Consider the following 23,922-nt stretch of genomic DNA (forward strand, 5'->3'; position numbering starts at 1 on the left):
CCTGTCAGCGTTTGAGAATGAACCACTGACCCCCAGGTACTGCAGACACACACACGCACGCACGCACGCACGCACGCACGCACGCACACACACACACACACACACACACACACACACACACACACCCACAGCTTGGCTCCAACAGAAAGGACTGAGGGAAATGAATTAAACATTGTGTATTTTTCTTATCTTCCGACGTTGGTATCTGATTCCCAGATACGCTTTAAACTGCAAGTCTTCATGTCCTCGACAGTTCCTGTTAGGTGGTGAGGTAAAAAGCTATCCTGACCTGAGCCCTGACCTTCTAAATAGCATCAAATAGCACATTAGTCCCAGGAGTCTTTGACTGATTCAGGCTCAAGATCAGAGTGAAACAATAAGATCAACCATCCAGATGAGTTACCTTACATTATAGTATTCTAGACCGTCTGTGTGCTTCTATAGTTTTCACATTTCATGACTTTAAGACAGGCATCCGGATATCTATGGCCGGATGGAATCTGGTTTTGGATTGAAAAATATGTGTGGCATTCATTCAAAATAAACTAATCATGAAAACAGTTTTATCCATTTAATAAATACACAGACAAACCGGACAGATGCAGTCCTTCAGTCCAAAACCCAAGATGTTTAACTATCAGATACTTTTTCCTACGAAACATATACTTTGTCATCAAGTACATCATATTTTGGAAGCCAAACTTAACATTGTGGGTTTGTTTGATATGTATTTCATGTTATTATCAATAAGCCTTTAAAGCTAGTGGCAGACAGTCAAGGCGAAGGCTGTCTGCATTGTCTTCTTGCTCTGGTCCTTGGCAACCTGGGCCTTTATCCATAAAGTGTCTCAGAGTAGGAATGCTGATCTAGGATCAGATCCGCTCTGTGCATATCATCATATTCATTGTGATCTAATAGGCAATACTGAGCTTAGATCAAAGACACTTTATGAATACGGGCTCTGGTTTTGACAAGTTATAGAATCAGTCTGAGACTGTCTGTCTGGAAAAAATAACAGTATCATAAAAAAACTCTGTAACAACAATGGGTGGGAAAGCAAATGATTGCTGAGGGATTGTATGTGATCGACATCCAACAAACCGTTGGCGCTGAACGATACCCTCTGTTGTCCTTCATATACTTTCCAACAAACCATTACTCCCAGTGGTGTAGCTGGTATTTTCATGCAGGTTTATATCAGCAAACATGTGCCTTGGACCTCTTTCTGGAATTATAGCATGTAGGAGGGGGCTCTGGTCAAAGGTAGTGCACTACATGGTTACCATTTGGAACGCAGCCTCTGTCATTATATCGTGTTAGCGAGAGAAGGAGATCTGTTAGGGTTATTTGCCTCAGCTCTGAAACCAATAACAGAAAGTACACTGACTCCAGGTCAGAAAAAATCCAGGGTTAGTTCTTGTGGCCTGAGATTTTGGAATATAACAGAGCTGGTTTGAGTCCCAAACAAACTGCTGGCAGATTGAAGGCTTTGTGTTGGGTGTGTGTGTGTGTTTGTTTGTGTGAGTGTGGGGTGAATTGTCAGTGTGTGGTTAGCACCCAGTATACTGTAGAACTGAGGTTAACTCTTCCCCCTGCCATGTTTTCACCATTGCAAACGGTTTATATAGTGTGTATACTTGTACGTGATGAGTCTCACTCTTCTCTTTCTCTACCTCCCTCCCTCCCTCTCTGCCATCCATCTTTCTCTACCCCCTCTCCCCATCTCTCTCCCTCTCTCCCTACGTAACTCTCCTCCCTGTTAGCGTCCATTGGAGAAGCCTGATGGCCTGGACGTCTCAGACCAGAGTAAGGAGCACCCTCAGCACCTGTGTGAGAAATGCAAAGTCCTGGGCTACTACTGCCGACGCGTGCAATAACACCTTAATATATACCCCCCCCTTGCTTCACTCCTCCCCACCCTCTCATCCATCCTCCTTCTCCTCTCCCCATCTCCATCACCTGTTCCTCCTCCCCCTCCATTTCCCATCCCCTCTGAATTAGCCGGTAAACCTCCTTTTGGGGAGGTTTGTCACTAAACACAGTTCCTGGTCATTATCCCTACACCTACTGGCCCTTAATGGTAAAGGAGTGAGAGAAACTGATCCAAGATCTGTACTTAGTGATTAAAAGCCCACAAAGTGCTCTTTCTAAACAGTGATAAAACCCCACAAAGTGCTCTTTTTAAACAGTGAAAACTTGCCTAAATAATTGTATGTAAATATCCTCAATCATGACAGGGCCTTGTAGCCTTGTGTACCCCACGCAATGTGTGTGTATAATGTGATATTGTTCTCACTGACAGTATTGCCCTCTCTTTGGTTTCATTACCTCACTTTGGGCTCTGTTGATTTTGTGGTTACAGAAGAGTTTTCCCTGCCAAGTGAAGTGTGTGTGGATGTTCTGAGTATTAAAACAGACAGAGACAGGGCTTCTAGTGATGGTAATGTAACAAAGGTCCCTAAACCTTCTATCGTCATGGGCTCAAGTCGGGGTCAATGTCTGGTCAAAGGTCAACCTATACATTAATAACTGTGAATGAATTATGAATTGATTATTGATTGATTAACTGAGGGATACCGCACCATACATCCCTGGCTTACATGTTATATGTGGTGTATTTATTATTTGTCGTCTGTTTGTCTGTTGTGCAATTTTGAATTGATTTTAACTGGGATATATACAAGTAACTGTCAAAATCTAGGAAACACCAACATAAAGTGTCTTAACAGGGCCAGCTTCAATGAACTGTGGCATAGATTCTACAAGTGTCTGGAACTCTATTGGAGGGATGCGACACCATTCTTCCATGATAAATTCCATAATTTGGTGATCTGTTGATGGTGGTGGAAAACGCTGTCTCAGGCGCCACTCCAGAATCTCCCGTAAGTGTTCAATTGGGTTGAGATCTGGTGACTGAGACGGCCATGGCATATGGTTTTCATGCTCATCAAACCATTTAGTGACCTCTTGTGCCCTGTGGATGGGGGCATTGTCATCCTATGGGGCATAGCCATGGTAGCCAAAATAATGGCAAAAATCATGGCCTACCCAGCATTTTTATACATGACCCTAAGCATGATGGGATTTTAATTGTTTAATTAACTCAGGAACCACACCTGTGTGGAAGCTCTTGCTTTCAATATACTTTGTATCCCTCATTTACTCGTGTTTCCATTATTTTGGCAGTTACTTGTATATGAATGTGTAGTAGAATAGGTGTGTATGTTTTTATATCAAAGTATTATTGTGTAACTGCTTCTACTTGTCTATAGAAACTACTTTAGGTTGAGAATCGTTCTTCGTTTAGATGTAGTACAGTGATAATAACATTGATGTTTTGTATTTAACATGCTATGCATTTACGTCAGCAATGAAATTAGTGTTTAGGTATTAATCGAGACTTACAAATTGACCAGCTTTGAAAATTCTTGTCCAAAGCCAAATGCAATAAGAGCCGTTTCTGTTATGATAAAGACTGAATATCCAGTTCCTCTTAGCCAATATAACATTCATATTTAGACTCTCAAGTGTTAGATTGAACCTATCTGCAATGCTGTAGTCTTTTTTTGCCTACCTAATTTGACACTTTACTTCCAAATAATCATTTTATTATTGTAATGAGTTCCTTGAAAAGTAATTCCGTCCTGTACTCTATGTATGCTAACAATATTCTTATTAAGGACTCAGCTTCAGTAGTCTATTTGGTGTAGGATGCCGGTAGATTGACATGGTCGATTTTAGTTGATTAGAACTGGTATTTAATCTGGTATATACAGTAAATAAGTAATCCTTATGCATTTCAAAGTGGTTTTGTAGTATACATATTGCGTTTGCAAATTCACATATTTTGTAGGACTCACAGCTGGCCAATAGAGCTGTTCCAATCTTGTAACGCTACTTTAAGACAGCTTTATTTACCTAGAAATATGACAGTGAATCTAACTAATATCTTTTTCCAAGGGGTTTAACCCCTTCATAATGTGTCAAACAGGTGACAGGAGTAAAGGATGTCTGGGGAGAGAGATAGGTGAAGGGATGTAGGTAAGATGAATATAATGGTTGGTGAAGAAAAAATAAGTGGGAAAGTTGTCTTGTAACTGACATAGCCATGTTTTGTTTATCAGAGGACGTTTTGTAAGTGTGATGATGGATTAAGTTTACGTTTCTGTGTGTTTGATACCACATCATGATTTAAACATTAAATAATGTCTTTAATAGAGGAGGTAACTAACCATTATCTCTGTTTTCAAAGATATAGGCCTATACTTTAAACTTTATCGTTGGAGAATCTAGAGGGAAGAATATCTTTGATCTAACATTTTGTAACATTAGGTATAGTTGTATTTTAGTGATAGAGGTTATTGACACTTTTGTAACATTTATTTTGTGAGTATAGCTGAAGAGAAGTTTGCTACCAATTTTCAAAGCTGAGGTGTATTTTTCAAATCAAACACATTAGTTTCTCAAATATTTAGAATGTGTTTAATGGTTCTATAAAGGTTGAATTAATAGTTGTATATTTTATATTATCTTAAAAGTACCAATGTGCCTTGTAAAAAGAGAATAATTATTTAGAAAAATTTGAAGGAAATGAAATGAGGAGAATTTAACTTAGTTTGGAGCTGGATTAAACTAAGTAACTCTGAGGTAGTGTTTTGCCAAGTCTGATGCAAGTTCAAGATGTGAATACAAATGGGAAAACAATAACATTACCCCGTTAGAACTGAGAAGTTTCAACTGGCTAATGTCTTCCTCTACACCATTTTTTTGAGTTTGGGCGCAGTAACTAAAGCATCTGGCAAAAACAATCACACACACTGTAGCTAGTCTGTTGTCATGGAATCAACAACGATGTTATTTTGAAGTCAGTACACTAATGTGAATGAGGTTTGCACTAAAAGCTGTATACCTCATCCTCGTTCTCCGGGATTAAATCTGATCTCATTTGGGTTTTTAAAGGCGATTTCCGATTGAGACGATATGCAGTGTTTACTGTGAATGGGATCTCCACAAATGCGGGAACATTGCCTTTAAAAGCTGCAATGCCTATAACTCGTGATCGGATTGAATCCCGTCCTTGAGATGATAGTCTGTTAATGACTTAATGATTGATTTAACAAACACAAGTAGGAGTTTAGTCTGTTATCTTTCATACCATGTGTGGATACTGAACAATGCCTTATGCATAATTTGTCAAAACTTGGACATCACACTCAGTTGGTTTTAGTTATATGGGAAGGTGAATGATAGTTAGCCTGGTTCCAGATCTGTTGGTGACTCTTGACAACCCCTATAGTCATTGTGACAGCACGATCAGATCTTGAACCAGCCTACAGGATAGTAGTCTACTCATAAAATATTAGGCTTTATAATAGTGAGGAGATGCATCATAGCCATTCTATGGATATTGTATTATCATCTGAACAAAAAGGGTTTATTTAATCATATTTGATGTGAATCGTGTATTGATATTGAGGGTTTCGTTCGTTGATTACAGGTCATAGCAGATTATTATTTTCTCCCCACATAATGTTGGGATCAATTCTATATTTTCAGTACTGTAGCTAATACTATTTATCTGTTTCTCTGTCATATCTAATAAGTGTTATAAAACCAACTACAACCGAGCAGAACACTGCTGATATCCTATCTTTACAATATATTCTAGTCTTTATTCTCTTCCCAACAGTAGTGTATCAGTATATTGTATGTTTCCATTAGCCATCTCCGTTAGCTTGGGTATTAGCCAACTAAACCTAGGCCTGGATTCAATCAGATCAAGCGTTAACCAGCAATAGCCGGCAGCTGCACAGCTGATGGGTTGGAGGAGTCGGAGGTATAACTGCATTGGAGCTGTCCAATCAGTGAGCAGCTGCTCTTGATCATTGTCACGAAGCCACACCCATCCCACTTGCGTTAGAAGATCAGAACGAGAAAGTGTAGGCTATATAGATTAAATAATTATGCTCAAATTGAAAATCATTCAAAAAAATGATAAGGCCTCCTGAGTAGCGCGGTGGTCTAAGGCATTGTAGTGCTAGCTGTGCCACTAGAGATCCTGGTTCGAGTCCAGGCTCTGTCGCAGCCGGCCGCGACTGGGAGACCCATGGGGCGACGCACAATTGGCCCAGCACCGTCCGGGCAGGGTGGGCACAATGCACGCTGACACGGTCGCCAGGTATACAGTGTTTCCTCCGCGGTTGGCTTCTGGGTTAAGCGGGCATTGTGTCAAGAAGCAGTGCGGCTTGGCTGGGTTGTGTTTTGGAGGACGCATGGCTCTCGACCTTTGCCTCTCCCGAGTCCGTACAGGAGTTGCTGCGATGGGACAAGTCTGTAACTACCAATTGGACACCACGAAATTGGGGAGAAAAAGGGGTAATAAAAAATGAATAAAACTAAAAAAGATTTCTATCAGCCTAATCGAGGTGTAGATTTCATCTCACATTCCAGTCAACGAACTTGTGAACAATGCTGCATCTCTTACTGCGACTCCTTGAAGCCAATGGCAATGCCATTCTCCACTTTAGGTACAGTACAATGTCATTCTCCACTTTAGGTACAGTACAATGCCAGGAGCGGCTTGTGAATTTGACAACTCTACCTCAGTTCCACCTCCGACACCGCTAAAACAATCGCTATGCAGATCTAATTGAATAGAACCCCTAAAGTGCTAATACTGATCAAAATCGATATGCATTAGGCTTATGAGTGCTCTGACTTTTAAGGAATATAAGGATAAGAATATCCTTAAGAATATAAGGAATATCATGAAGAATATAAAGAAAATATAAAATTGCCCAATATATTTTTGTGGGATAGTCTGATTCCGTCCAGACAAGTTTGTGAAGAAGAAGCCATGTGTTTGAGATGGCATAACGAGCCAATGGAAGCAGTTCATACAACGTGTTTATGTATTTTTAACGTATACAAATGCATTTTCAGATGTGTTTTTTGTCTTGAATTTAGGGCTGGATTCAATCGGTATCGCCGAAGTATCGTAGAAGATCAGCGTAAAAATGTAAAGGTCATTTCTGATTGAGCCGACATAATCAGAGTGTAACGTGAATGCAGTCTCCACGAACAGGGGAACATTACCTTTTAAATGTAATCTGCGCCATAATGCAGAGCTTCCATGATGCTTCTGCGATACTGATTTAATCCAGCCCTGACATATACTTGACTTTTAAAGTTCCTTTTCAGTATGTTATTTTCTATGAAAGATTTGTGTATTTTGGAAAAAATACTTTATAGATGTAAAAAAACAAACAAAAAAAACGTTATTTTCCCTGGAAAAATACATTTTACAACTGACTGTTTTATGTATATATTAGATGGCCATAATTTTTAAGGATCTTAGCTCCTCTGAAATGTAATGCAATTTTGAAGCTTTCTATGTGAAAAGGGGCCTATATTGCTGAGAAACAAATAAAGCTGGGAGTTTTTTGTTGATGTTTTACAATGACCTGAGGGGTTTATCCTACAGAAATATTTATGAAAAGATTTTTACAACACTTTAAAAAATATATAAAATAAGCAACAGTTACACCAAGAAGGAAATATTGAAATACATAGATTTAAAAAGTTGGTACATAATTATGAATACACTTTACTCAATTATAAGCCATTGTGTGTGTTTTTTTGCGGTTAGAAACGTTATCAGTATTGCATAACCCAGAATGATACCCAAGTGCTTTAACTAATATGTCAATGAGTTACAATTTGTGTCCTTTGAATAGCATGCATTCATGTTGTATTACGAGTATTGCATTATTATGAAAATGGCAGACATAATTACCAATGTTTTGTTATTAAAATTCTATATCATTGATTAAGATGTTACTAGGTTAAGCAATAATACTGTTTTGTTAACATGCAGAAGAAATCATCTTTATGTTTGAATGACTGATACTCGCCACTATATAAGCACATTCAACTGTGAGTTCTAGTTTGCCAAAGCAGCTACAACAAGGAACTATTGTGAAATAATAAATTTTATTCATAGTGTAGTTAAACCTGGACTCAGGGGTAGACGTAACATAGTAAACATAAATCTGTCTCCCTCCGTGTAGTATAATATGTTATGTTTCGAATGGTATGTTATGAATTCCAATTTGTTGTGGGTAACGTTAGCTAGGTGGCTAACTGGCTATAGTTAGCTAGGCTAGGGGTTATGTTTAAGGTTAGGGGTTAGGTTAAAGGGTTAAGGGAAGGGGTAGCTAACATGCTAAGTAGTTGCAAAGTTGATAATTAGCTAAAACTGTCCATGATGAGAGTCGAACACGCAACTTTTGGGTTGCTAGACGTTCACGTTATACGCCTGCCCATCCACCCCGACCAACCACCCTACTTTCGTTTTTGCCTTAAGTAACTTTCTGTCTCATGTAGCCATACCAAACGTAACATGTCATACTAATTTGAGTGTCCTGAATTTATATTTAATATGTTACGTCTAGTCTATGAGACCAGGCTGTAGTTCAGAGTGTAACTTACTTCTGTTAATCAAGTTTGTGAGACAAAATTACTATTATAGAGTTTGCATGTGCATGTGTTTTGATTTTAAATGAAAAATGTGTATTACTTTGTGCAATGTATTTAATTTTAGCACTGTAACGTAGTTGGCTACATACTGTAGTGGGCTATATAGTGTCGGTCCTTAATAGCACCCTATTCATTTTATAGTGCACTACTTTTGACCCAGCACATAGGGCTCTGGTCAAAAGTAGTGCACTATTTAGAGAATAGGGTGCCATTTGGGATGTACAATAGTCTCAGCATTCTCAACAACTTCAAATTGATTGTTACTAGTCATAAAAATGTATCGTTCACTGATAGTGTATACCAATTTATACATACTAACTGAATGTAGTGTTTTAACACTTAAGTGGTCGATTAGACATTCATGTTTGTTCTTTGGCGTCTGTAACGTTTTGAGATTGTATGCTATAATTGGATTGAGTGAGTTAGGATGATGAGTGAGAAGTTGTTGTGGAAAATGAAAATAACACTTCTGTTGCAACACGTCCCTGAAATGGCATTCCCAAATGTGCCTTATTTGTTAGTTAAGAAAACAACAAACTACTTTCCCACTGGGCACAGACGTCAATTCAACGTCTATTCCACGTTGGTTCAGCGTAATTTCATTGAAATTACATGGAAACAACGTTTATTCAACCAGTGTGTGCCCAATGGGTTAGTGCTTTAGTGCTATTAGGAATTTTGATGAATAAAATAAATGTTAAATTCGAAACATCTGGATAGTGTTATTTTTCAGTGCATTGTTGAATTTGTACTATTCCATATACTGGCGTTCCTTCTTAGTTCACCTCGCCCACTGAAAAGCTAGATAGAATTTCACCAAATTGCTTAAATACAACTATCCAATCCTCGCAGATCTACACAAGTACCCAGGGGTTAGGGATCAGGGGCTACAATACAGCTTTAGGGCTCTATGCAATCCGTAGGGCTGAAGATCCGCTTTATAGCACAATTGACAATTATGTTCCCGTGGTCACGGAGACTGTATTCATGGTAAACACTGCATACTGTATGTCGGCTCAATTGAAAATTACCTTTACATTTTAACGTAGATCTTCCACGATACTTTGGCGATACGGATTGAATCCATCCCTTATTGTCCATATGTTACAACGAATAAAAATAAATTTGTTGTTTACTCAATTCTACTCAATGGTGGGGCTCAGGGCTGGTTCAATTACTGTTTAAAATACTTCAAACACTTTGAGTGTTTGCTCTAGCCTGCCTCGAGTGTCGATGGACATGGTTTGATGGGACTATTCGTTGGTCCATTAAGCCAGGCAAGCTCAATAAAGCACAGATCAAGTATTTCAAATGATTTCAAATAGTATTTGAACCTAGGTTTGGTCTGCACTGCGGAGGTCCGCTGGTTGTGTAAAGGAGAAATTAGGACGATGCCTCAGGAAGCTGTTGTCAAGTCCTGGAGGTCCCATTCTAGTTCAGGCTAGTGTTGAAAAGATCAGGGGTAGGGAAAGTGACTGGTTTATTTCAACACTTATACTATTACATTGTCATTTGTATGAGTTATCAAGACTTCCAGCTCTGTACTTATAAAAACCTTTTCTCTAAACTTTGTTTCTCTGGGTCATTTACTCTAAATTTGTGAATATAGACTAGATAATAAAATACAAATAGTTTTACCAAAGCTGTGGATAGGTTTTTTAACTAAGCCTACAGACTAGATCAAAGCACACATTCATGCTCGCTTCATGATATACACTGAGTTTACAAAACATTAAGGACATCTGCTCTTTCTATTACATAGACTGACTAGGTGAATCCAGTTGAAAGCTATCCCTTATTAATGTCACTTGTTAAATCCACTTCAATCAGTGTAGATGAAGGGGAGGAGACAGGTTAAATAATCATTTTTAAGCCTTGAGACAATTGAGACATGGATTGTTTATGTGTGCCATTCAGAGGGTGAATGGGCAATACAAAGATTTAAGTGCCTTTGAACGTGGTATGGTAGTAGGCGCCAGGCGCACCAGTTTGTGTCAAGAACTGCAACGCTGCTGGGTTTTTCACACTCAACAGTTTCCTGTGTGTATCAAGAATGGTCCACCCAAAAGACATCCAGCCAACTTGACACAGCTGTGGGAGGCATTGGAGTCAACATGGGCCAGCATCCCTGTGGAACGCTTTCGACACCTTGTAGAGTCCATTCCTGACGAATTGAGGCTGTTCTGAGGGCTAAAGGGAGGCTGCAACTCAATGTTAAAAGGTGTTCCTAATGTTTGGTATAGTCAGTGGAGACGCATGTGATACAAGAACTTAATTGCTTGTAATGATTGTAAACATCTTATTATTTAACATGAGTATATAAGTACACTCTTAGAAAAAAAAGGTGCTATCTAGAACCTAAAATGGTTATTCAGCTGTCCCCATAGAACCCTTTGAAGGACCCGTTTTGGTTCCAGGTAGAACCCTTTTGAGTTCCATTTAGAACTTTTTACATAGAGGGTTCTACATGTAACCCAAAATAATTCTACATGGAACCAAAAAGTGTTCTCCTTTGGGGACAGCCAAAGAACCCTTTTGGAACCCTTTTTTCTAAGAGTGTAGGGCTAGGGCACTGGCCGTAGTCTGTCAAGCCAAGTTTCCATGCACGGGCTTGGACACACATTCCAAATAGCAAACACTTCACAAGAGGGTGGGGACCCAAATTATATTAAGTTTGTTATAACATCCCTAGCTCAAACATAGAAGCGGGGATAAAGTGTCTCTATGGCAACAATGTAACTGGAGAATTCAAACAAACGGTTGGAAAGTCAGAGCGCATGGTTTCGTTTAAGAGCCAGGGTAGCTTTTTCACATTCGGTTCATTATTTACTTTCATAAAGTATTAGCTTGATAAGCATCACCACCACCCAGACACATAGGTTGCATTTAGACAGGAAGCCCAATTCTGATCATTGTTTCACCAGCTCTGAAAAATATCTTAAGTGATTGGTCAAAAGACCAATTGGTGGAAGAAATATCAGTATTGGGCTGCCTGTCTAAATGCAGCCATAGTCTGGTTTTTCACTCTCTGCCCTGGTCACTCACTGAATTTCACCGGGGGAGAATTGTTCCGTTTACAATAAAGACATTAGAGCTAGAATAGAGGGAAGAACTGAACCATAGAAATATAGTAACTACAATCATAAATAGAATGTTTACATCCTATTTATATGGCAAGAACGCACACAAAAGAAAGTTGGTGTACTGTACATCAAACTAAATGTGGTTTTGGGAAAATATTTTACAACACACAAAGTTGATAAAATGTTGTATCTGCATTCTTAACAACTAATTGCTCATTCACTACTAATGATTGTAGCATTCGTCACTAACTGTTTTCCTGTATACTACTGCGGTATAACTGTAGATTGACTTGTATTGACTTGCATTCTGCACACACATTCAAATCACAAATAGTCAATGCACTTCTACTATAGAATCATTGCTCTCTTTTCTAATAAGAGTACTTTACTTCCAGTATGTTGGCCTTCTCAGCTTTGTTCCAAGCCAAGTGAGATGAAACAGATGATATCCCAGTATAGGGAGGTTTCATGGACAAATAGAAGCCAAAGGCGTGATGTCACATCCTGCACTGAAGGACAGGAAGTCGTGCTGGTTGTCTGGCTGTCTAAAAAAAGACATTGGCTCCTTACCAGGAAGTGTTAAAGGCAGGAATAATTAGTGATGGTGGCACACAGGGCACAATGAGCAACGGAGTAAAATCTAAAAACATGGATTTTTTGGGCAATAAATGTACAACATTATTTTATACATTCTATATGTCTCAGGTCCATCTTCCATGCCTAAATAGTTTATAGATGATTTTCTCTACAAAAATATTACAGCGACATCCAGAGAGATGGAAAGAGGTCTCATAATTTTATACATGCCATTATGGCGTCTGTGACAGCATTGGCAGCGCCATTGTGGCTATCTCCATTTTAAAATAGTCATTTGTCTTTTTCTTTTGTTTTGAAAAAAGTTTCAGGCTTATGTTGGTGATTTACCGCCACCTGCAGTGCTGGAGTCCTGAACCAAATCTTTTGTCATTCATTTATTATAGCCACTAGATGGTGGGGTTGAAGCCATTTACAAACCATAGCACCCAATTTGAAGAAGACAATGTTCTGATCATTGGCTGATTGCTCCCAACCCATAGGAATCCACACCCAGTTGACTACTTTAAAATGGTGGATGACCTCAATGGCCATGCTAAAATGGGTTACATCCATGTCGAGTCCTCTATCCATCTCTATGGGGACATGTAGGATACTGTAGTATTTAGTACAGTATTTTTGTTCTATTATCTTTGACATAGAAGTGCAGGCTTTCTCCTTGAGGAAAGATACTGGAGAAATACTAAAATAGCACATTTTTCATAACCTGTAGGTAGGTAGGACTGGGGTCTGAACAGATAGTTTCTATAACCTGTAGGGAACGCAATATATGGTCTATACTTGGCATGTAGGTTTCTCACTTATGGGTAGCACAAATTTGGATATGGTGGGTATATGCAAATTAAACTGAAGTACTTACTGTAGTTCAAAAAGTGTAGTATTTTTGCAGACTGCAATGTTTCTGCAGGCATTACTGTAGTATTTATATAGTATTCTACAGCAGTAGTTCCTAAAAGTAGAATGCACATGGTGCAATTTTGAAAGTGGGTAGGTAGTGCATCATCAGTTTTCCTCATGTCAGTCATTGCAGACCTTAGAGAGCTATTTATAACTTGGCAGAAATCTCCAGATCAACTAGCCCATGTCGGCTAATGTTTTTAATCACTCAAATATCACATGAACACACATAAGACATGGCAAAACTTGTAGAATTGCAGGAAATGTGCTTTAAAACTGCAAAATTGTCTCTGCACCCACTGAAAAAAGGTGTAGATAGCTATAAAATGGCAAAAAAAAGTCTCCTATGACATGGCAAAATGTATAGAATTGCAGGAAATAAGCTTTAAACCTGCAACATTTTCTCTCTGCCAAGAAGAGGGGTGTGAACAGTGTGTCATGAACAATAATTGTACCCATAGAATTAGACGAGGCATGCACGCGTGTACAGGGGGGTTGTTCCCCAATGCTGGAAGGGGGGCATGAGTGAAAAAGTTTGGGAACCCTTGTTCTACAGTATAGTACAACATTCTATATTAAGTACTACACATGATCGAGGGATACTACAGTGTGTAGTATAGTATTATACAGTATACTACACAATTATATAGTAAGCACTACACGATTGAGGGATACTACGGTGTGTATTATACTATTCTAGAGTATACCTACAGTTTGCTACAGAATTCTATAGTAAGTACGGGAGTATTCTATACTAAACTGTAGTCTTTTTTTATGTGGGTACATGCAGAGAAAACCTATTTCTCCAAACTTTGTTTCCATGGATCAAGTCCTCACATAAAGACTAAATAGATAGGAACACTGTGGGGTAACGGGCTCCAGAAGGGCATAGAAAAGCAGATAGAACACATCTGGATTGGGTAAAGGTCTATTCCCCCCACCATAACTGGAGCCAGACTGTCATTATCCAAGAGAACATACCCTGAGCTGCAGTGTCCATCTATCAACATGGGGTAAAGGTTTAGTCTAAATAAATGTTATTATGATAAATGGGATGTTGACTTGCTTGGAAAGTAGGTCATTTGTAACTATTGAAATAACCTGTCTGTGTAGTCAATACCGCCATCTAGTGGAGTGGAGACACTACTTCAACAACTTCAATTACACTGAACAAAAAATATAAACGCAACGTGCAGCAATTTTTACTGAATTACAGTTCATATAAGGAAATCAGTCAATTTAAATAAATATATTAGGCCCTAATCTATGGATTTCATGACTGGGAATACAGATATGCATCTGTTGGTCACAGATGAAAGTAGGGGCTAGGATCAGAAAACCAGTCAGTATCTGGTGTGACCACCATTTGCCTCATGCAGTGCGACACGCCTCCTTCGCATAGAGTTGATCAGGCTGTTGATTGTGGCCTGTGGAATGGAGTCTCACTCTTCAATGACTGTCCGAAGTTGCTGGATATTGTCTGGGACTGGAACATGCTGTCGTAAACGGCGATCCGTTTACTCTGGTGAGTATGAGCTTTTCCTAGCCACCATGTTTCTACACCTGCATTGCTTGCTGTTTGGGGTTTTAGGCTGGGTTTCTGTACAGCACTTTGAGATATCAGCTGATGTAACTTCTTATATAAATAAATATAAATACATTTGATTTGATTTGATATGCAGGCCATGGAAGAACTGGGACATTTTTAGCTTCCAGGAATTGTGTACAGATCCTTATGACATGGGGCCATGCATTATCATGCTGAAACATGAGATGATGGCGGCTGATGAATGGCACGATTTTTTTTATTTTATTTTATTTCACCTTTATTTAACCAGGTAGGCTAGTTGAGAACAAGTTCTCATTTGCAACTGCGACCTGGGCCAGTAAAGCATAGCCAGTGTGAACAGACAACACAGAGTTACACATGGAGTAAACAATAAACAAGTCAATAACATGGTAGAAAAAAAAGAGAATCTATATACAATGTGTGCAAAAGGCATGAGGTAGGCAATAAATCGAATAATTACAATTTAGCAGATTAACACTGGAGTGATAAATCATCAGATGATCATGTGCAAGAAGAGATACTGGTGTGCAAAAGAGCAGAAAAGTAAATAAATAAAAGCAGTATGGGGGGTGAGGTAGGTAATTGGGTGGGTAGTTTACAGATGGACTATGTACAGCTGCAGCGATCGGTTAGCTGCTCGGATAGCAGATTTTTAAAGTTGTTGAGGGAGATAAAAGTCTCCAACTTCAGAGATTTTTGCAATTCGTTCCAGTCGCAGGCAGCAGAGAACTGGAAGGAAAGGCGTCCAAATGAGGTTTTGGCTTTAGGGATGATCAGTGAGATACACCTGCTGGAGCGCGTGCTGCGGGTGGGTGTAGCCATCGTGACAGTGAACTGAGATAAGGCGGCACTTTACCTAGCATAGCCTTGTAGATGACCTGGAGCCAGTGGGTCTGACGACGAACATGTAGCGAGGGCCAGCCGACTAGGGCATACAGGTCGCAGTGGTGGGTCGTATAAGGTGCTTTAGTAACAAAACGAATGGCACTGTGATAAACTGCATCCAGTTTGCTGAGTAGAGTATTGGAAGCTATTTTGTAGATGACATCGCCGAGTCGAGGATCGGTAGGATAGTCAGTTTTACTAGGGTAAGTTGGCGGCGTGAGTGAAGGAGGCTTTGTTGCGGAATAGAAAGCCGATTCTTGATTTGATTTTGGATTGGAGATGTTTGATATGAGTCTGGAAGGAGAGTTTGCAGTCTAGCCAGACACCTAGGTACTTATAGATGTCCACATATTTCTAGGTCGGAACCGTCCAGGGTGGTGATGCTAGCCGGGCGTGCGGGTGCAGGCAGCGAACGGTTGAAAAGCATGCATTTGGTTTTACTAGCGTTTAAGAGCAGTTGGAGGCAACGGAAGGAGTGTGTATGGCATTGAAGCTCGTTTGGAGGTTAGATAGCACAGTGTCCAAGGAAGGGCCGGAAGTATATAGAATGGTGCGTCTGCGTAGAGGTGGATCAGGGAATCGCCCGCAGCAAGAGCAACATCATTGATGTATACAGAGAAAAGAGTCGGCCCGAGAATTGAACCCTGTGGTACCCCCATAGAGACTGCCAGAGGACCGGACAACATGCCCTCCGATTTGACACACTGAACTCTGTCTGCAAAGTAGTTGTGAACCAGGCAAGGCAGTCATTAGAAAAACCGAGGCTACTGAGTCTGCCGATAAGAATATGGTGATTGACAGAGTCGAAAGCCTTGGCCAGGTCGATGAAGACGGCTGCACAGTAATGTTTTATCGATGGCGGTTATGATATCGTTTAGTACCTTTGAGCGTGGCTGAGGTGCACCCGTGACCGGCTCGGAAACCGGATTGCACAGCGGAGAAGGTACGGTGGGATTCGAGATGGTCAGTGATCTGTTTGTTGACTTGGCTTTCGAAGACCTTAGATAGGCAGGGCAGGATGGATATAGGTCTGTAACAGTTTGGGTCCAGGGTGTCCTCCCTTTGAAGAGGGGGATGACCGCGGCAGCTTTCCAATCCTTGGGGATCTCTAGATGATACGAAGGAGAGGTTGAACAGGCTGGTAATAGGGGGTGCGACAATGGCGGCGGACAGTTTCAGAAATAGGGGGTCCAGATTGTCAAGCCCAGCTGATTTGTATGGGTCCAGGTTTTCCAGCTCTTTCAGAAACATCTGCTATCTGGATTTGGGTAAAGGAGAAGCTGGGGAGGCTTGGGCGAGTAGCAGCGGGGGGCGGGCTGTTGGCCAAGGTTGGAGTCGCCAGGAGGAAGGCATGGCCAGCCATTGAGAATGCTTGTTGAAGTCTTCGATTATAACGGATTTATCGGTGGTGACCGTGTTACCTAGCCTCAGTGCAGTGGGCAGCTGGGAGGAGGTGCTCTTGTTCTCCATGGACTTTACAGTATCCCAGAACTTTTTGGAGTTAGAGCTACAGGATGCAAATTTCTGCTTGAAAAAGCTGGCCTTTGCTTTCCTGACTGACTGGTGTATTGGTTCCTGACTTCCCTGAACAGTTGCATATCGCGGGGCTCTTCGATGCTATTGCAGTTCGCCACAGGATGTTTTTGTGCTGGTCGAGGGCAGTCAGGTCTGGAGTGAACCAAGGTTCTGCATTTTTTGAACGGAGCATGCTTGTCTAATATGGTGAGGAAGTAACTTTTAAAGAATGACCAGGCATCCTCAACTACGGGATGAGGTCAATATCCTTCCAGGGTACCCGGCCAGGTCGATTAGAAAGGCCTGCTCGCAGAAGTGTTTTAGGGAGCGTTTGACAGTGATGAGGGGTGGTCGTTTGAACGCGGACCCGTGGCGGATACAGGCAATGAGGCAGTGATCGCTGAGATCTTGATTGAAGACAGCAGAGGTGTATTTGGAGGGCAGGTTGGTCAGGATAATGTCTATTAGGGTGCCCATGTTTACGGATTTAGGTTGTACCTGGTGGGTTCCTTGATGATTTGTGTGAGATTGAGGGCATCAAGCTTGGATTGTAGGACTGCGGGGTGTTAAGCATATCCCAGTTTAGGTCACCTAACAGAAACAAACTCTGAAGCTAGATGGGGAGCGATCAATTCACAGATGGTGTCCAGGGCACAGCTGGGAGTGAGGGGGGTCGGTAGCAGGCGGCAACAGTGAGAGACTTATTTTTGGAGAGATTAATTTTTAAAATTGAAGTTCGAACTGTTTGGGCATAGACCTGGAAAGTATGACAGAACTTTGCAGGCTATCTCTGCAGTAGATTGCAACTCCTCCCCTTTGGCAGTTCTATCTTGACGGAAAGTGTTATAGTTGGGTATGGAAATCCCAGAATTTTTGGTGGCCTTCTAAGCCAGGATTCGGACACGGCAAGGACATCAGGGTTGGCAGAGTGTGCTAAAGCGGTGAGTAAGGCAAACTTAGGGAGGAGGCTTCTGATGTTACATGCATGAGGCCAAGGCTTTTTCGATCACAGAAGTCAACAAATGAGGGTGACTGGGACATGCAGGGCCTGGGTTTACCTCCACATCACCCGAGGAACAGAGGAGTAGTAGGATGAGGGTGCGGCTAAAGGCTATCAAAACTGGTCGCCTAGAGCTTTGGGGACAAAGAATAAAAGGAGCAGATTTATGGCGTGGTAGAATAGATTCTGGGCATAATGTGCAGACAGGGTATGGTGGGGCGCGGGTACAGCGGAGGCAAGCCCAGGCACTGGGTGATGATAAGAGAGGTTGATCTCTGGACATGCTGGTCTCAATGGTGAGGTCACCGCATGTGTGGGGGGTGGGACAAAGGGGTATCAGAGGTACGGAGAGTGGAACTACAGGGTCCATTGCAAACCAAAACAATGATAATGATAACTAGCCTGAACAACAGTAGGCAAGGCATATTGATATTTGAGAGAGACATACAATAAGGCATAAAGTGATTGCAGGTCTTGATTGGGAGAGCTAGCTAAAAACACAGGTAAGATAACAGCAGCAATAACAGGGTGCTAGTCTAACACAGCAACAACAGGTAAAAATGGCGACGACTAGGCAGAGAGGGTCGGATTAACTACACACAGATCCTGAGTTAAAGCACAGAGCCGACAGATAAAACACAAATAAACAGAATGGAGTACCGTGAATTAATGGACAGTCAAGCATGCATCAGCTATGTAGCCAAGTGATCATAGTGTCCAGGGGGCAGCCGTAGATGGAGCAGGGAGGCCTCCACTAAGCTAGCACGCGGCGTTTAAAGTTAGTAGCCCGGGGGGTGGTCTGCTCAGACGGAGGGGGTCTGCTCAGACGTGGTCGTGTCGACAGAGAATCCAAGCCGGATGGCGAAAGAGAGGTTGTGAATTGTAGAATTGTGTTTGCTAACTGGTGCTGCTTCGTGGCAGTGGCGCTAGCTGCGCTAGCTGCAAGCTAGCTGTGAGGATCAGAGTAGTGGCTCAGGGATTACGGCAGGAATCCGGCGTTGTTGTCGAGAGACAGTCCGATGCTGGTAATTGGTGAGTAATATCCAGGCTAATAACAGGGCTGGTGTCTGTGCAGAAGGTAAAAGCTACTAGCAGCGGCAAAAAAATGGCTAAATTAGCTTGTAGCTGATTTAGACCAGTTGTGATGGATTGGCAGGGCTCTGTGTCGGCAAAAAAAGGTCCAGTCCAATTGGCAAAAGAGGTATTGTAGCCCAAGAATTCGCTGGTAGACCTCTTCGGCTAGCCGGCAGATGGGCCTAGCTTGAGGCTAGCTCAAGGCTAACTGGTGCTTGCTTCGGGACAGAGGTGTTAGCCAGTAGTAGCCACTCGGTTGCAGCTAGCTAGCTGTGATGATACGGTGTAATAGTCCAGAGCTTGCGTCAGGAATCCGGTGATGTGGTAGAGAAAAAGCAGTCCTATATGCTCTGGGTTGATATCGCTGCTTGCAGACTGGCAGGTATTGGCCCGAGCTGAAGTTGGCTGTGTCCGAGTTAAGGGTGAAGACCGCAGCAGTGGCTAACTGACTACTAGCTAGTAGCTAGTTATCTGGCTAGCTTCTGATTGGGGTTACGGTTCTAAAGTATAAAAAATAGCAGGTCCGTACCACATTGGGTGAGGCGGAATGTAGGAATGTATATTCAGTTCCTAGATGGAAAGTGAAATTAAAATATATACGAAATGTATACGAAAAATACGAGGACTATTTACACGGGACAAGACAAGACAAACACACGTCCGACTGCTACGCCATCTTGGATTACATACGATAATTACGATAATTATCGTAATGGGCCTCAGGATCTCGTCACGGTATCTCTGCACATTCAAATTGCCATCGATAAAATGCAATTGGGTTCGTTGTCCGTAGCTTATGCTTGCCCATACCATAACCCCACTGCCACCATGGGGCACTCTGTTCACAATGTTGACATCAGCAAGCCGCTCGCCCACACGACGCCATACACGTGGTCTGATGTTGTGAGGCCGGTTGGACGTACTGCCAAATTCTCTACAACGTTGAAGGCAGCTTATGGTAGAGAAATGAACATAAAATTATCTGGAAACAGCTCTGGTGGACATGCCTGCAGTCAGCATGCCAATTGCACGCTCTCTCAAAATTTGAGACATCTGTGTCATTGTGTTGTGTGATAAAACTGAGCATTTTAGTGGCATTTTATTGTACCCAGCACAAGGTGCACCTGTGTAATGATCATGCTGTTTAATCAGCTTCTTGATATGCCACACCTGTCAGGTGGATGGATTATCTTGGCAAAGGATAAATGCTCACTTACAGGGATGTAACAAAAATTTGTGCACAGCATTTGAGAGAAATAATAATTTGTGCGTATGGAACATTTCAGGGATCTTTTATTTCAGCTCATGAAAAATAAGACCAACACTTTATATGTTGCGTTTATATTTTATAGTTTTGTTCAGTGTAAGTGTTTTACATATTAAGGTCGACTAACTAGGGTCAGACTGAGGAGTTAGCTGGTGAGCTAGGGTACCTGTATGGAGCCAGATACCTACCAAAAGGTTGAACATACGTATTCGCTAGGATCGTAAGAAAAGTCATGCATGAAACATGAAACGTAAACGTTAAAATATATCTGTAAACGTATGTTACTACTATGAATTAACATTTACACGTTCAATTCTTACTTTATTTCTCCCTTTACTCGGTTACATATATTTGTTACGCGTACAAACTTTTGTCAGTAATGTGGCATCTGCAAAGGACATGAACCGAACGTAGTTAGCTGAAGTTAGCAAGTCAATCAAGCAACTCTAGCCCAGATGTTAGAGTTGCCTTGCAGCTTCTAAATTAATTTCCAAAATAAAAGTCTAAAGCTTGTTTTAGAACGGCATTCAATGACGACGTTATACCACTGCAGCGTACTACTTCCGGGTTGGAGCGAGCGGTCGCATTTCACACTTCGCGCCGCTGGTAGTATTACTTTTCATTACATTTCATTATAGTACAACGGTTTGATTTGTCTGATCTTAGCAATTATTTTTAGCTAGCTACATAGCCGTCTTTGTATCAAAGATAATTGTGTAGTTTATCGTAGTTATCGTAATTCGTCGTCCTAACGTAGTCAACACTGCTATCTGGCCAGCAGCTAGCCAGCTAGCCAACGTCCACCGTCTACCGAATAGCAGCACTGTAGAAACTATTACATTCAACGGAGCGACTTGATTAGTGTAGTGTTAGCTAGCTACATAGTTGTCTTTGCTGTCTTCGTAATTTACCGAGGTTAGCTAGCCAGCTATTTGTCTCCCTATTTGTCGTCCTCTTAACGTAGGCCACTGCTAGCTAGCCAGCACTAGCCAGCAGCTAGCCAGCTAGCCAACGTCTACCGAATAGCAGCACTGTAGAAACTATTACATTCAACGGAGACTTGATTAGGTAGTGTTAGCTAGCTACATAGTTGTCTTTGCTGTCTTCGTAATTTACCGAGGTTAGCTAGCCAGCTATTTGTCGTCCCTCTTAACGTAGGAACACTGCTAGCTAGCCAGCAGCTAGCCAGCAGCTAGCCAGCTAGCCAACGTCTACCGAATAGCAGCACTGTAGAAACTATTACATTCAACGGAACGACTTGATTAGCGTAGTGTTAGCTAGCTACATAGTTGTCTTTGCTGTCTTCGTATCCGAGATATTGTGTAGTTCAGAGTGTGTAGTTTAGTTTAGAGTAATTATCGTAATTTACCGAAGTTAGCTAGCCAGCTATTTGTCGTCCTGTTAACGTAGGAACCACTGCTAGCTAGCCAGCAGCTAGCCAGCTAGCCAACGTCTACCGTCTACCGAATGCAGCACTGTAGAGGACTATCACATTTACATTAATTGCAACGGAACGACTTGGTTACACCGGTCCGTCCCATCGTGTAGGATGGCTAGCTAGCCCGCCGCTCGCCAGCTAGCCAACGTCTCTCGGTTAACCAGAAATAGTCAGCAACTGTATGAGACTATCACTTTACATTACATTGCACGGACGGGCTCACTGTGGAATGTATAACACAACATCAGCTAGACCCGGCTTGGAGTAATCCGAACTGTTCGAGTCTCGGAACGATCCAGTCAGAGTGAAATAAATGGTGCTGGGTCTTGTACGTGCCGAAACTCTGATCAGTTGACAAAAGCTTTGAAGATGGGAACTGCTGATCCATGCGGTGTTAAATACTCGTCGTTGCATCGATCGGTCAAGGTCGAGTCAACACAAAACTCAGATGTCTAATAGTGAAAATTCTCATAGAACTAATTAAAATCCCTTGGCGAAAAACAGTCTATCAAGGTGTTGTCATTATCCCATTTGACGTTCATGAGGCATTCGCAATACGAAACTCGCAAGGTCGAGAAATAACTGTACCCCTCTATGAAAGCCAGACTGGGAAACGGTCCTCTGGTGATAAGTGACTATCTTGGTTACCTTTTTTCTGACTTTTGTTTTTAGATAGCATCTACTGGATGTCATAGGAAGAGAAGGTTTAGAAAAGAGAAATCTACAAGATAGCAGTGACCCACCTCAGGACTTCGGTGCTCTGCACTGTTGGTAATCGGAGACTGGAATGACTATGGAATTAGAAGTGCGGTAGCTGTATTGGTTGACTAAGCTAGTGCTATGTGTTGTGGGTTGTTCATTGTGGCTGATAGCAACTACGAAATTAAGTTGTATCGTTTGTTGCTGTGTGCAAGTTATTATTGGATAATTTGTGTTGTTCTCTTTAGGTTTATAGCCTATGAACAATGTGTTCTAGACTCTCGATAGAGCTCCAACCATATGTGCCAGCTTACCACTTTCAATAACAGTCAGTCAACGTCAGCCACTGCTAGCTGAGCCTACCTTCGCAGGAAAGACGGTCTACGTTATGATCCCAGATTATCTTAAACATTTCGATCCAAACTTAATAGAGTGATTCATACAATTTCTTGGACAACCGTAACTGAGGCGTTAAGTTTGCAACGCCTGACTTCAGCCAGCGTTTACCTTGAAGCTATTTCGAATGATGTGGTTTAAGTTCAAGTAAGAGTTTTTGCAAACTCGTAAGCATTCTTGTTAAGTACTAATTTATCTGACTCACCATTTTGGCATGACTCGAGAATGTGGATAGGTCCCATCCTTTGTTTCCTAGTTATAGCCTCCGCACATAATCCTCACTTTGGTCGATTTACGTCGCTGTTAGTCCTCTTCCCTGTCTATGCTCCTCCTCTCTTCACATGCCTCAAGTACGCTGCTCTAGTCATCAAATCCCGCTTTCGTCTACACTCGCTGCCTGTCGGTCTGCTGCTCGAGTAGGCATACACAACCCAGCCGCGCACGATCCCACGTGGGAGTTCCAAAGGCTGCTCTCCGTGCCAGCTCTGGACATGCCGATCTGCGCCAACAAGGCAGAGTTATTCAGGCCTACTGGCTCTCCTTCAGTCCCACGTCTGCTCTTGGTCGGTCCTGGGACCCGCGACAAAGCCATGGATGGAAGACCCCGGAACGATTAGGCAGTCTCGAGCTTTCTCGCGTAGACGCTGTGGCCTAGCCCTGGATTCCTCTTGGCGGCCTGCACAACGGTTCCTGCGGGCGCGAGGACATTTTGCGGCAGCGCTTTCTGTGTTCACGCGGCGCGCTCGCGTGCGCATTCTTTGGCGAGCCCCTCGATGAACTCCCCATTGAGGTGGATTCTCCCCACCGTATATTCTCATACTTTTGTCTCCTCTCGTACTCACTCTGTACTATCGCCTACTTGGTGGTGGATGTTACCACTCTGCCTGTTCCCGACTTAGTTGCGACACCAGCGCTTTGCAAGCTTAAACATGCCCTTATCCATGCCTCGTTTGTACGCGGAGTAGC

The 23,922-nt window shown here is 41.9% G+C and overlaps 1 protein-coding gene across 1 annotated transcript in view; it reads left to right on the forward strand.

The window, feature by feature from the left end:
• The window catches only part of zcchc24 (zinc finger, CCHC domain containing 24), a 51,728-nt gene extending 49,593 nt beyond the window's left edge, over positions 1 to 2,135 (forward strand). The window contains exon 4 of the mRNA XM_024009021.2: positions 1,764 to 2,135. Within this exon, the coding sequence (XP_023864789.1) occupies positions 1,764 to 1,877 (114 nt within the window). The 3' untranslated portion in view covers positions 1,878 to 2,135. The remainder of the gene's footprint in view (positions 1 to 1,763) is intronic.
• Positions 2,136 to 23,922: the final 21,787 nt, after the last annotated feature.

Source organism: Salvelinus sp. IW2-2015, linkage group LG18 (assembly GCF_002910315.2).
Source record: "Salvelinus sp. IW2-2015 linkage group LG18, ASM291031v2, whole genome shotgun sequence".
NCBI classification, from domain to species: Eukaryota; Metazoa; Chordata; class Actinopteri; order Salmoniformes; family Salmonidae; genus Salvelinus; species Salvelinus sp. IW2-2015.